The 14,567-nt window shown below is 32.8% G+C and overlaps 1 protein-coding gene across 6 annotated transcripts in view; it reads right to left on the bottom strand.

Annotated features, from left to right (window-relative positions):
• LOC115223847 (ras-specific guanine nucleotide-releasing factor 2) overlaps positions 1–14,567 on the bottom strand; it is a 670,879-nt gene that overhangs the window by 43,040 nt on the left and 613,272 nt on the right. For 5 of the 6 annotated variants that reach the window (XR_003882837.2, XM_029794538.2, XM_029794547.2 and 2 more), the window contains 3 exons: positions 9,923–9,976; positions 4,796–4,871; positions 134–318 (listed from right to left, as the gene is read on the bottom strand). Coding sequence is in view for 5 of the 6 variants with exons in the window: in XM_029794538.2 (XP_029650398.1) it covers positions 134–318; positions 4,796–4,871; positions 9,923–9,976 (315 nt within the window). In the remaining variant the exon portion in view is untranslated. The remainder of the gene's footprint in view (positions 1–133; positions 319–4,795; positions 4,872–9,922; positions 9,977–14,567) is intronic. The other variant, XM_029794563.2, reaches the window with a different exon arrangement.

Below are 14,567 nucleotides of genomic sequence, written 5' to 3'. Positions count from 1 at the left end.
TAATTGATTAGGAATATTATTATAAAACAGGCATCATAATTTACAACTTTTACCTCGTTAAAAAAAATTATCACTTATATCCCAGAAATGATATAGTTTGCTATAAGAACTAACATAACATGTGGATACTTACTGTGAAATTGCTTCTAAGTTTCCACAGCAGTCTGGATTTCGATATACTTTTCTTAGTGCTTCAAGGACAGTATAACCTGTAGTGAACACTTTATATGTGAGTAGAAACGTGTTGAGAAAATCAATACTAAGAAATCGCAGATCTGTTAATCGATCAAGAAGGCGGTCAACGGTGGCATGTCGAATCTGAAATCAGAAACAAAAATAATAAACCCTACAGACTTTCTTGGAATTCTTATTCTTAATTCAAATAATAACAAATCATTTTCTATACATCATCACAAGTATTTATCAAAATAATTTTGACTATATTTGTTAAAGTCTCAAGTAATTTTGAAAAAAAATTGCACACAATACATTATCATAGGTTTAAAATGATTAATGCAAAACTGACAAAAATATTTTGTTTTTGGATTTGGTTTGCAAGATTCTTTATATGAGTTCATGTGTTGAAGCATATTCTGTTGTGTCTGAGGAGAGTCATTCGCTTTTTGTGCCTTATAATGTAACACACTCACCGGTAAAATTTCCACTTGAGTCAAGACTATTGAAAAGGTTGCAAGAATCAACGAAAATTTTAGGAAAATAAAAATAAGTAATAAGTGGAAATTTTACCGGTGAGTGTGTTAAATTATAAGGCACAAAAAGAAAATGACTCTCCCCAGACACAACTGACTAAGATAGATATGCTAGTATCTTTAAAAGATTACCAATAATTGATGAATTAATTTTAAAAAGCAGTATTCGGTTATGATTACGTGAATTCCAGTTGATTCAATCAATGGAACAGCCTACTCGTGAAATTTATGTGAAAGTGGATGAGCACTCCACAGACATACCCTAAACATAATTCTCAGGGAGATTTCATGATACAGAGTGTGAGAAGGTTGGCCCTTTGAAATAAAGGTACTGCTCATTTTAGCCAGCCAAGTGGACTGGTACAATGTGAAATAAAGTGTCTTGCTCACAAGGCTTTGCCAATGATATCAGGCTGAGTAAAAAGTAAGCAACGTTTTGAAACATGAAAGTCATCACAATATATTTCAATAATGCAGAAATTTCATTCATCAAAGTAAGCACCATTACAATCAACACTATTTAGCTAACGAGTTACAAGTTTGTGTATTCCAGTAACATAGAAATCTGGAGGTCTGAAACTGATGAACCCTTTGAATGCACTTTCAGCATTGGTTTGATTTTTGAACTCCTCTCACAGGAAATCATCAAGGTGCTTGAAAAAGTGATAATCAACAGGAGAAAGGTCTGGCAAAGTAGCTGGGTGGGGAGGACTTCAGAGCCCAGTTACCTCAACTTCTGGAACATCATTAGTGAAATGTGTGGCTGAGCATTGTCATGAACGATGATTGGCCCTCTTCTGTTGACCAGTCTGGGATGGAAGAGTAAGAGTTTTCCATTCATTTTGGCAATTTCATGGCAATATGTTTCTGCAGTAATGGTTTTTCTGGGTTTTAAGAAGTTATTATGGATGAGTCCAGCAGTACACCACCAAACAGAAGAGCTCGGGTTTAGGGAAGGTTTTCAGTGCTTCACTTTGGTCCAACCACTGCACAGAACATTTTTTTATCATTAATATTGTACAGAATCCATTTTTTATCAAAAATCAAAATATGATTGAGAAATGGATCAGTCCGGTTATGGAGAAGAAATGACGAACAAACTTCTTATCTGTGCATTTTCTGATTTTCTTTCAAATCGTGTGGTACCCATTTGTTGTCCTTTTTTGATTTTCTGATCACATGCAAGTGATTGCAGGCAGTTTTCTGACTAACTTGAAGTTCTTTTGCCAGTTCTTGAGTGGTTTTACGTGGCTCTTTCTCAATGACGGTCTTTAATTGACTGTCATCGATGACAGATGGGCATCCACTATGCTCACGATCTTCAAGGCTCAGGTCTCCACTGTGAAAACGTTTAAATCATTTTTGAGCTGACCACTCACTGGTCATTTCCTCACCAAATGTTTCATTGATATCGCAAGCAGTTTCAGCTGCTCTACATCCTTTTTTGAAGTTGAATAGCAAAATTGCTTGAATATATCGCATTGACAGTTCCATTTCAGATGACTGTAACAACAGTGAAAAAAATATCCATGCTAATTTATTGATGTATTTGGGCAAGTCTTTGTCTATATCATCAGAAAATTGCATAAAAAATGCTTTAAAAAAATTCAAAACTCTGCAAAAATCTGGTAAAATTCTTCATGGTTCAAAACATTGCTTACGTTTTACTCAGCCTAATAACAATATTAAAACTTCAAAAGTTCTTTATCAATATCACGAAACAATTACTTTCTAGTTTGCAGTATTGACATAGATTTTACCTCCATTACGTTCTACACAGAGTGAAATATTAATGTAATGTTTGACGCTTTTAACTCATATTTAACTGTCCAAGACTTCCTTATATCATTTACCAAGCAGTTATTTTTTTGTCAACTGTTAATGACTACATTTTTTCAGGTGCAAATTGAAGAAAATTAAAGTAAAATCTTGAAGCAAATAAAAATATATTTTAATTTGACTCAAGGTTATTTTAATTTGTATTGAGTTAATTTTAAATTGCTTTAATATTATTTTAATTCGTACTTGATAAATCATGGTTTTAACAAAGTTTCATTTTCTCACCTGTATTGAAATCTTTTCTGCATAATTTTATTTTCTCGTTAGTATTTTAATTATTATATTTACTACATATAATATTTATGCTTTTCACATTATGTACATAATCTGATCAATAAGTATCCGGACTGTGGCCATAGTAATGAAGCTAAAGCATGCAGAGAGAAGCTGATTGGTACAGATTGACCTTGAGCATGCACACTAAGTTTTAATGTTCTAGATCACGTTTGCTGTTTACAGCAGTGCTTAGAAGGAAGGTGTGTAGTGTGTGATTGTTGCATTGACCATGACAGAGAAATTTGAGCCAAGAATCTGCATCAAATTTTGCCAAAAGCTAGGCAAAGTTTTCAAAAGGTTTTCATCTTTCTTAACACAGCCAAGATCTTGTGCAGCTGAAACCTGGGTGTCTTTCTCATCAGCTCAAAGCAGTTTTGGCACAAACTTGGCAGACATGAATCTCATACCCAAATCTTCAGTGAAAATAGACGGAACTGAACCGTAACTAATCTGCACATCCTCTGATAATTCATGAATGGTGATTTGAGGATTTTCCCTCACAGTTGCACATATATCACTAATGTTTTTCTCATTTCTACTGGTTGTAGATCTCCCAGAACGTTCATCAATATCGACATTTTTTCAACCATCTTGGAAATGTTTGAACCACCCATACACTTGTGTGTGGCTCATACACTCCTCTCCATACACTGAAACTTCTGGAAGTTTGTGTAGGCCTCTGAGCATGTATTGCCATGACAACTTTCTCTGTCATGGTCAATGTAATGATCACACGCTACACACCTTCCTTCCAAGCACTGCTGTAAACAGTGAAAATGAGCTAGAACATTAAAACTTAGTACACATGCACAGCAGAGCTCAAGGTCAATTTATACCAAACAGCTTTACACTGTGTGCTTTAGCTTCGTTACTATGGCAACAGTCCAGATACTTATTGATCAGATCTCATATATGTTCTGCAAGATTCCTTATCTAAAATCGTGCGTTGAAATAGATATTTTTATATCTAGAGATGGTCATTTTTTTTTTTGTCAACCACACACTTTACACTCATTCTTCAATTCAGCTTTATTCTTATTTTAGTGTCTGAAATCTAGAACAGGAGGAGACACATAGGATGGAGAGTTGCGAGGAGGTCACAAAATGTGTGACAAAAAATAAAAAAGACCATCTCCAAATATTTATGCTTTTCCTTATTTACTTTTAATTTAAATGGCTTTTCACTTTCTTTTAATTCAAAATATATTATCCTTTTCAGTAATTCTTTCTTAGTGTCAGCACTGCATACTTCAAAATTAATAATAAATTATATTTCTTTGGTCATATTGAGTGTGCATAACACTAACAATTACTGGACAAAATTTCTTTTTATACAAATTAGAAGGAAAAGAAAAGAAAAAAACGCATATTTTTGTTTTTCTCATCATCATCGTTTAATGTCCGCTTTCCATGCTAGCATGGGTTGGACGATTTGACTGAGGACTGGCAAACCAGATGGCTGCACCAGGCTCCAATCTTGATTTGGAAGAGTTTCTACATCTGGGTGCCCTTCCTAATGCCAACCACTCCAAGAGTGTAGTGGGTGATTTTATGTGCCACTGGCATGAGGGCCAGTCAGGCGGTACTGGCAATGGTCACGGAAATTCGTGTTTTTTCTTTTCACGTGTCACCTGCACACTGGCACAAGTGCCAGTAAGGCGACACTGGTAACGATCATGCTTGAATGGTGCTTTTTACGTGCCACCGGCACAAACGCCAGTTAGCCGCTCTGGCAACGATCACGCACGGATGATGCTCTTAGTGCTCCACTAGCACGGATGCCAGTCATAGAATTTGAATTTGAATTTTCTATTAAACAAAAATATTTTACAGAAACAGTAAATAATTTTGCTTTTTTAGGATCAGTTATTCTAATTAAAATGTTTTTATTTTCTTAAAAGTTATTAAAAAACAAGTGCTTAAATGTGACTGCTTCCACAGATTTATACCATTGAAATACTTTATTTTACCTGAGGGACTCTGCAAGAATTAAGGGTTCTGCTAAATTTTATATCCACATCATCACGAAAAAGCTTTGGATCAGACCTGTGGAGAGAAAAGCAACAAAATAGTTTTTCCTTTTGTATTCATTATAAAAATACCGTTTAAAAGTTCAAATATATATTTTTAATTTCAATGTTTTAAATATTTACAAATTTATTAATTAGTAATATGTTGTTAAATAGTAATCATGTTAATTAGTGTGATTTTCATAACTTGGAATAGCAAAGATCTGTTAAGCTTCAATATAACATTTAATGAAGACGATATCAAAATTTGTAAAGCAATATTTCATACTTTTATTATTGATTATCATTATTATCATTATTTTTAAAGTATTGGAAATTGAAAGTGTTTAGCTGACTAATTTTCTATCAGCCTATTTATATATTTCATTTTCTATTACTTATTTTCACCTAAGATCTGGTTCAAAGTTCAAATCACAGATTGAACTTACAAAAGAAAAACTTGTAATTGCACAATTTATTCATCTACTAGTAAAAATTAATTGGATAGAGTTATATATACTTATTGAGATTTATCAATATTAGAATCTTAATCTATTTGGGATAATCCATATAAAGCTTGTTTTTTAAGTTTTCACAAAAATTAAAAGGAACCAAAAATTAATTAACATTTGTAAAAAAGTTACTGATGGATTAGCAACATGTTAATATATAAATTGCTTCTTTAATCCCCTTAATATTCCAGCCTATTGTATACCTCACTATAGTTTACATAAATGTATTCCAATAATTATGTATTATGGAGAAAATTCATTTTGCTTATTGAGTTTCAGTTATGTCTTATGTCATACTCTTCAATTCCAAATTTGGAACATTAGCTCTACAGATTACTTTTTTTATTTCATTTTCTTTTTAATGGCAGTGTCAAAGGAGTTTTCTCAGGATCTCTAAAAGTAGTGAGAGGAAAGGAGAAAAGTATCAGGAGGCCCAAATACTGCAACAGAGTGGACTCCTCTAAAAGCAGTCATGTGTCAGGAAGGGATGTTAGACCAGGGTATGTATTAGTTTATTAATATTACATCAGAATTGAATGGGATATGGTGCCTGAATTATAGGAATCCTTTTTATATCTTAACCTATTTATAGGTGGTAAAGATCTTTCAAAATTTTCTGAACTAAAAGATTTCCATATTTTCCCAAGAACTGAAGCTGTAATAACCTAGTTTTACTCTCAAGACATCTTGTAAAATTTTATAGCCAAGCATTGTTTCAGCGGTTTTGTTTCTACTATATCCCCTACTTTCAAGAAACTTAGCTGATGATTTCCTTAAGACATTTACCTTATAGGGGCCTTCTCCTAGTGTTCAATTTCAAATTTAGTAAGGAGACTTTTTTACCTTATGTTTTATATATATGCTATATGCAGTTAGGAGCAATGTGAGAAGCAAAGTTTATTTTTCAATCTCACAGAATTGTTAGTGTAATATTCTAGAATATTCTATCATGGATAATTTTTTCTAAAGCCCTCCTTTATAATTATAAAGTTTAGCTTCTATAAACAACCTGTAAAATAAAAGAAAATAAACAGCTGTAAACAACTCATCTTAAGAACTTAACAGTGTTTTTAAAATGATTGTGATCATAAACATGGTTCTTTTTTTTTATATGGAAGACTATGTAAAAATAATGAACACAAATGCTTACAGCTAAAGAATTTAGATTTATTAGAATTACTTCTAAGGTATGTAAATACCTCTTCTACAATGGATTAATTTTTCATATTTAGGAAAGTAAAAGAAAAAATTTTAAAAAACCCACAAATTCAGCATTGAAAAATTAAAAATTCAGAACAGGGAATATTAAACCAACAATTAGTTATCCAATCACATCATCAGTGGTTAAAAATTTTAGATCAAATTTCAGCTAGAGAAGTTGAAGTAAAACAGCATTCATTTAAGGATATTCAAAGGAAGGAATTCGTCCAGATTCTAGAAGTCAGGATATTTCCAGTTCTTGCACTCAGTTATTACGAATATTCTTTCAGATAGTCACACATTTAAAGATTAACTTGATTTAATGATATCTGCCCTGTTGTCTCAAATTAAGACTAATTATCATCGTTATATGCTATATGTATATTTGTCTATACTCATTATCAAATATACTCATAGCGTATATATCTCGTATTCCTGTAATAAGCTTCAAAACATCCAGAAATTGAGCAGTTTGAAGTTAACAAAGCTGCCCTTCTTCATGGCAAGTGTAAAGAAGATTCTTTTCTTTGGAGACAAACCTGGAACCAAAGTAGGCCTTGATGGTACTATATTAGGCTTTCCATGAGGGCTTGTGATATGAGTATAAGACCAAGAAGGTTTATAGACACATTTCACTTTTCTTACTCCATGCAGGGTAAACACTGTTGACCACTGCTAATGGGCTGAAAATCAGGCCATACCAGATGTTATATTTTGGAAACTTTTGCACCCTTTATTAGCAAAGGCGTACAACATGAAATTTAGGGCATACCAAAGCTAAACAGGACAGAGATTCTCATTGTGTGGGGAAACACATCTTGTTTATGGTCACTCAAAAGAAGATATTTTACTATAGAGATGTGTCATTTTAATATTTACTTATAGCTATATTTAATTTACTTTTATATTCGTATTTTATGAAGTTTTAAATTTGGTAGTTTTTTTGTTTTTTTCATAAAATTACATTCTAATGGAAAATGTACTTCCATTATACAATTTCTTACAGTCAAATTTAATATGTGTTAAAGAAAAGTTATGCCTGTTATGTGCTCCATTTATTAGAAATAGATTCTAATGTAAGTTAAAAAGGAGATTCGTGTTCAGTTCTTCCAGCAAAAGCAAAAAGATAAGGGGCTGATTAAACCAGAACCGTCTCTAGTTCTAAAGACAACAGGAAAAGAAAGAAATATACTGCAGCACATACAAACACTTAAGTGTGATTTGTAAAATGAATGACAGTTTGAGATTAATATAAATTCTTTCTTAAATATGAAAACTTAATCATGTATTAAGGAATATTTCTTGTACGAAAGAAGCTTCTTCTTCTTCATGGATGTAGAGGAAGCAAATATCCAACAATTGCAACTTCTATCACTGCTTTTAATAAACATATGGAAATATAAATATATAAATAATTCAAAAGAAATGTAGAAATTATATTAATAGAGTGATTTTTGATACCATATAAAGAAAACCTCTCTATGAATAAGTGAATATGATAATTGTTATTATAAGAAAACAGAATATTATTTTGGCTTCAACATACCTTAATGTACCTGTATACACACTCACACATAAACACAAGCATTTGTTTTCATGTGTGTGTATGCAAATAATATTTAAATACTTTTGAAAATGTTGTTCTAACTGAATCTTGATGAATAACTTCTTGCTTTAAATAACAAATCTTAAAAATTTATATTTACTTCCAAATTTGGGCAGAGAGTATTTATGAGATTATAAGAACAGGTGTTTTCTATCTTAATCTTTTTATAATAATCTGGACATTTAGGCTTTCAGTAACCTATATGCTAAAGTACATTGCAATGTTTTTTTTTGGGGGGGGGGGGGGGGGGGGGTTCGGAAATATTTTTATTGTTATTTGTTTTTAAGAAACCAGAGACTGCACATTTGTTGACTAAAATTCAGAGGCTTGTAAGATTTTAATCTCTTGAATCATAGCTAATAGTCTTGATTCTTATAAAAAGCACTGCAGTGCATTTTTAGGCCAGGCAAGTATCACTGTCTGCTTCAATTCATTAATGGAAGATATGCATTCATTTCGTTTACAAAAGAAAACTGGTTGACATTTGGGAAAATGTATTTCAATAACAAAACATTTTCATTACTCTTTTACTTGTTTTAGTCATTTGACTGTGGCCATGCTGGAGCACCGCCTTTAGTCGAGCAAATCGACCCCAGCACTTATTCTTTGTAAGCCTAGTACATATTCTATCGGTCTCTTTTGCCGAACCGCTAAGTGACGGGGACGTAAACACACCAACATCAGTTGTCAAGCAATGCTAGGGGGACAAACACAGAACCACAAACATACACATACACACACACACATATATATATATATATATATATATATATATATATATACATATATACATATATACGACAGGCTTCTTTCAGTTTCCGTCTACCAAATCCACTCACAAGGCTTTGGTTGGCCCGAGGCTATAGTAGAAGACACTTGCCCCAGGTGCCATGCAGTGGGACTGAACCTGGAACCATGTGGTTGGTTAGCAAGCTACTTACCACACAGCCACTCATGCGCCTTTACTATGAATATAAAATTTAATGAATACTGAAAAATAAGTAACAGTGCTGTTAAGTATTAAGTCCTGATTAAAATATTCCAGTTTTCTTAGATGCTTGTGATTTCAAAATCATAAATGAAACTTTTGAGTCACACAAGACAAAACTTATACTTTTGAGAAAGTGGATATTCTCAGAGATCTTGTGGATTAATTAAGCATCTGATTATCAGAAAAATGTTTCTTGTCATAATGGCAAATAAACTGTAATTTGGTTTGTTGCAATTTTTAGAAACTAGTTGATTCATAAAAGGATGACAAAATTTAAGAAACTTAACAAAATATACTTTGAAATTTCAGGACTAGCACATATTAAAATATTTGCACATATTATTTATGTAATTATAAAGGTTTTTAATTTCAATTCATTATTTCAAGTTACAAGATTCAAGATTGGAACAAGATTTTAAACTTTTAACCACAAAATGTACCGCCAAAAACATGCAAGCATAATTCTTAACAAATGATAGAAAAAATTATATAAAAAATTGAAAATGAGAAATAAAAGTTGAAAACTTTTTTGTAATATTAAGGAAAATTATGTAACCAAAGTAACCAAATTTTGAAAAAGAGATAAAAAAAACAAGAGCTGAAGATGTATTAGAGAAAGATAGAATACTTGAAATTTCTTTCAATTACCATTTATGTAAAGATATATAGACACCCTGGCCACGCAAAGAAAAAAATGAATAAAAAAATTAATTTTATAGAGATTGCATTGAGAAGAAGAATTTGAATGTGATTAGGTTTTAAAAGATATTTGACTTTACTGAAGCTTTTGCCTGAAAACAGGGCGGCTATAAGTTCGTTTCTTCCATATATGTCTGGATTGGAAAAAGAAATAAGGTTTTACTAACCAGATTAAAAAAATAAAGGATAAAATACCAAATATACTGTGAAGTACATTTGCCACTTAAATGTGACTAACCACTAAGGGTGGATGCTACTGTAGCTTGTAGCCCCAGGAGAACATAGCCTCCAGCTGGCTATTGACACACTTTCTGTGCCCTGTCAGTATTTGCAAAGGGAAGCCATCCTTTCCATCATCGACCTGACGTGATACGCACGGACCCGGGTTTCTGTGGTTAGCCACATTTAAGTGGCAAATATACTTCACATTGTTGTGCAGCTACTGTTTATACCTCGTTCAGATATTTATTATTACCAAATATACCACTCTCTGGTTTTGTGTCTCACTTTCAGTTAGCTGCTCTGGCAACGATCACACTCATACGGTACTCTTAGTGCTCCACTAGCACAGATGCCAGTCATCGAATTTGATATTACTAATCAATCAGCTGTGGGTAGTCATTGATAGATCGGTTGTGTTTACTTGATAAATCAGCTGTTGTGTTTAGTTGGTAGATCAATTGTTGAATGCTCCATGTTGATCTGTGAGTTACCATGCTATTGCACTCACTTCTAATATCTCAAAGATGATGGAGGCAACCATTAACAACATTCTCCTCCAACATTTCGAATCTCCCTCTCTTTCCTTACTGATCACCAGTACGGCTCTCATAGAATAAATTCTGTTGGGGAATTAACTTATCTATATCATTCAGCAGAAGGCGTGCTGGCAGACTCGTTAGCACGCTGGGCGACATGCTTAGCAGTATTTCGTCTGTCGTTACGTTCTGAGTTCAAATTCCGCCGAGGTCGACTTTACCTTTCATCCTTTCGGGGTCGATAAATAAAGTACCAGTTTCGCACTGGGGGGGGGGGTCGATGTAATCGACTTAATCCCTTTGTCTGTCCTTGTTTGTCCCCTCTATGTTTAGCCCCTTGTGGGCAATAAAGAAATATATATCATTCAGCAGAAGGTTATAACCCTTAAGAAATCTGGTAAATGCAGTGTCATTAACAACAACACCAGTAAAGCCTTCGACTATGTCAGGTGCATGAATTTCTTATCCAAATTGCTTGCCTACGGGGTCCATCCAGCTCCTGGACCCATGGCTTCCAATCAGATCACATAACTACTGCATAGGTGATAGAGCTCTTTCATATCCATAATATATCAACTCTAGTGTATCCCAGGGTGCAATTTTGTCCCCTACACTTTTCTCTCTATACGTCAAAATCCTACTTGCTTCACCACCAACAACATTCACTCTTCTATAGATGATACCTTCTTCTCTAACCTTCCACACCTAAGTGTAGTCTATAAATTCTTTTTCCTTCTTTTATACTTTTATTTGTTTCAGTCATTTGACTGTGGCCATGCTGGAGCACTGCCTTTAGTCAAGCAAATTGACCCCAGGACTTATTCTCTTGCCAAACTGCTAAGTGACGGGGGCGTAAACATGCCAGCATCGGTTGTCAAGCAATGTTGGGGGGGGGGGACAAGCACAGACATATACATACAGACACACATATATATATGACGGGCTTCTTTCAGTTTCCATCTACCAAATCCATTCACAAGGCTTTGGTCAGCCCGAGGCCATAGTAGAAGACACTTGCCCAAGGTGCCATGCAGTGGGACTGAACCCAGAACCATGTGGTTCGTAAGCAAGCTACTTACCACACAGCCACTCCTGCACCTATAAAGCTCAGACCAAATCAACAATGGAGTATTGCTCCTACATTTGGGACTATTCACACACACACACACACACGCACACACACACACACACACACGCACACACACACACACACACACAAGTACATCCACCCCACCATAAAAAAAACACTCAACTGATTAGCATGAAAGCTTTGACCATCACACACTAATTTCCCGCCTACATAAGTGCTGTCTCAATTCTCAGCTTTCTGCATAATGGAGCTGAGTGATGTGATACCACCTCGTCCCAGGCATTCTAGACTCATTCATTTATTTTCCTCTCTTTCGTAAGCTATCTCACATTCACACTAACCACTAAGCATATTTTTTTATCCAGTGCAAAACATCAACTTTTTGGAATTCCCTCACCTGCAGATGTTTTCCTTGCCAATCAATTATATTTACTACATGATGAGTTGTTGTATGTAACTGATATATACCAGAGGTATGTCCTTAACATATCATTAGCAGTATATCCTCGATATATATGAATTGTTGTATTTACTTCACTGATTAACTGCTGCATTGACTTGAGAGATCATTTGTATTTATTTAGAGACTCACAGATACAATATTACTAATTTAATTTGTGGATGTGAAAGAGTTCTGTTATCACATGCTGCAGTAGTGTGATCTGGTTGAAAACCACAGATTCTAGAGATGAGAGACAGAGAGTTCCCCTAGGCAGGAAATTCAGACAATAAACTAATGTCATACATGGTTGAAGGTTTTGCTGATGCCATGAGCAACAACACTGCATTTATCAATCATAATATATTGCAAACTGTCCAACACAATGAAGAGAAATACATGTGTGTTTCTCAAACTGATTTCTTTAACATAACTTCATTTCAATATAAAAATAAGATTATGTAAGTTGTTAAAAGGAGATTAAAGGAAACATTTCTAGATCATTATGTAGATGTTCGCTACAATAGATTGCAGTGATTTTGTAGTAAAATAAGTTATATCAAATCTAAGAAAAGTATTTGGGAAGTGTGATAAATGTGTTGACGAAAATGATTAAGAATTGATCTGTAAACTCTGATAATTTGGACCAGAAGTATCAACCCTCTAATATATAATAGTAAAGATGCTATCAGTCCAATAACCTAAGCCAAACCTTCCATTAATATTATCAGCATACAAATAAAATATTAGACTAATATTTTTTTTTCCATCTTTTGTTTGGTACACAAACTTGTATAATTTTTATACTAACATTTTATTATTGTATGTATTACCTTTCTCATGCTACAATATACATTTTAGTTGCTTATGGTTAGAACTCATAAAATCTTGAAAATTTTCAGTTAGCTACTATACAAAATTAGTCAATAGTTTTCTGTAAAAAAAAGTTCAAAGATTTTGAAATAGAATAAGAAACTTTATATTCTCTGTTTTCCCAACATTTATCTCCTTTAACTTCGTTATTTCTTGGCTAACTTTTAGGAATATCATATGTGCAGCAAAGGTTGTTTGAAAAGTAAAACTATTCAAAACCTATTAAATTTTTAAATCATTAGGTTGGTACCAATATCCCCCTATTTTGATTTCCTTATCCTTAAAGAACTGTGTGCAATACTATTAAAATTATTTAAATGTAAAAATATATTTTCTTTTTATTAACATATTGTAAAGTAATATTTATTGCTCTTATTATAAGGAAATACTAGCTATTCCAGTTACTAGCTAGGAATATAACTTATTTAGTGTATTGGGTTTAAAAGCATTTTACTTTCAGTCATAAGAATTTTCAGTACAATAAAGCATTACAAAAAATCATTTTACTTTTGCAGTCAACTTGTCTTAAATTATATTTACAGTAATTTATATTCTCTAAATGCATTTGTTTAAACAGTTTTTATTATATTACAATTTTATAGGATATTTGATTTTCATATTTATATTTTGTGATACTATGGTCAAAATATCAATCCAACTGATATAAACTCTGAAACCAGAAAAACCACTTGAAGTATTAATTAGAAAATTGAAAATAATAATAATAATAATAATAATCTAAACATGCATAAATATTTAAGACTATCAAATGATTTTTTTTTAATATAATGCATTAAAAAACATCAAGATCTTCCAAGTTATTTTAGCATCACAAAGCTGCACAGTTAACATATTATGGGTGATTGATGGAAGCCCAAACTATATTGTCATGCTCTAACAGCATAAGAAAACTTGCTACCAGAATATAATGAATAAAAATCTACAAATTGTAAATGAGAGATATAAAACTGCTTGAATTTAAACTTAAAAATGATAAATCACTACAGAAAAGTGCCCGCATACCATCAGAGTGCACGCACTCAGACACAAAAAGAAAGATGAAAATTATAAGTAAAGCTATGAAAATAATATATTATAATTGAAAAATAAATTAAATAATTTGTAAAGGGAAGCACCATCAAGAGAAATTTCAATTTTAAACCTAGCACGTTTATTAGATTCATACTCTCTAAACAAAATGAGTGCAAAGGAATCGGATTTCAAGAGAGAGCAAATTTGAATAAAAGAAATAAATAAATAAACCTACTAAAAAGTCAAATGATGATAAAATTGAGAAGCAAACTTGGAAAAATAAGTAAACTGAACTAAAGAAAAAGATATCAAATTCCATGAATTCTCAAAGTGCCATTTAATATTACGGTGCTTCCTAGTTTCAAAAATTTTGGGTGAATAAAAAAAAAAAATGTCAGCCAAAGGAACTTTCATGCTACTTCTGAATAAATACTCATCTTGACTCATTAAGTTGAAGACACTTTATCGACAGTGCAGTCACTTTGTCAACCACATTTGGAAGAACAGGATTTTGTAGTTGCTGTTGTTGGTAT

The sequence above is a fragment of the Octopus sinensis genome, linkage group LG2 (genome assembly GCF_006345805.1).
Source record: "Octopus sinensis linkage group LG2, ASM634580v1, whole genome shotgun sequence".
In the NCBI taxonomy this organism is placed as follows: Eukaryota; Metazoa; Mollusca; class Cephalopoda; order Octopoda; family Octopodidae; genus Octopus; species Octopus sinensis.
This window is presented reverse-complemented; position numbering and strand designations above follow the sequence as displayed.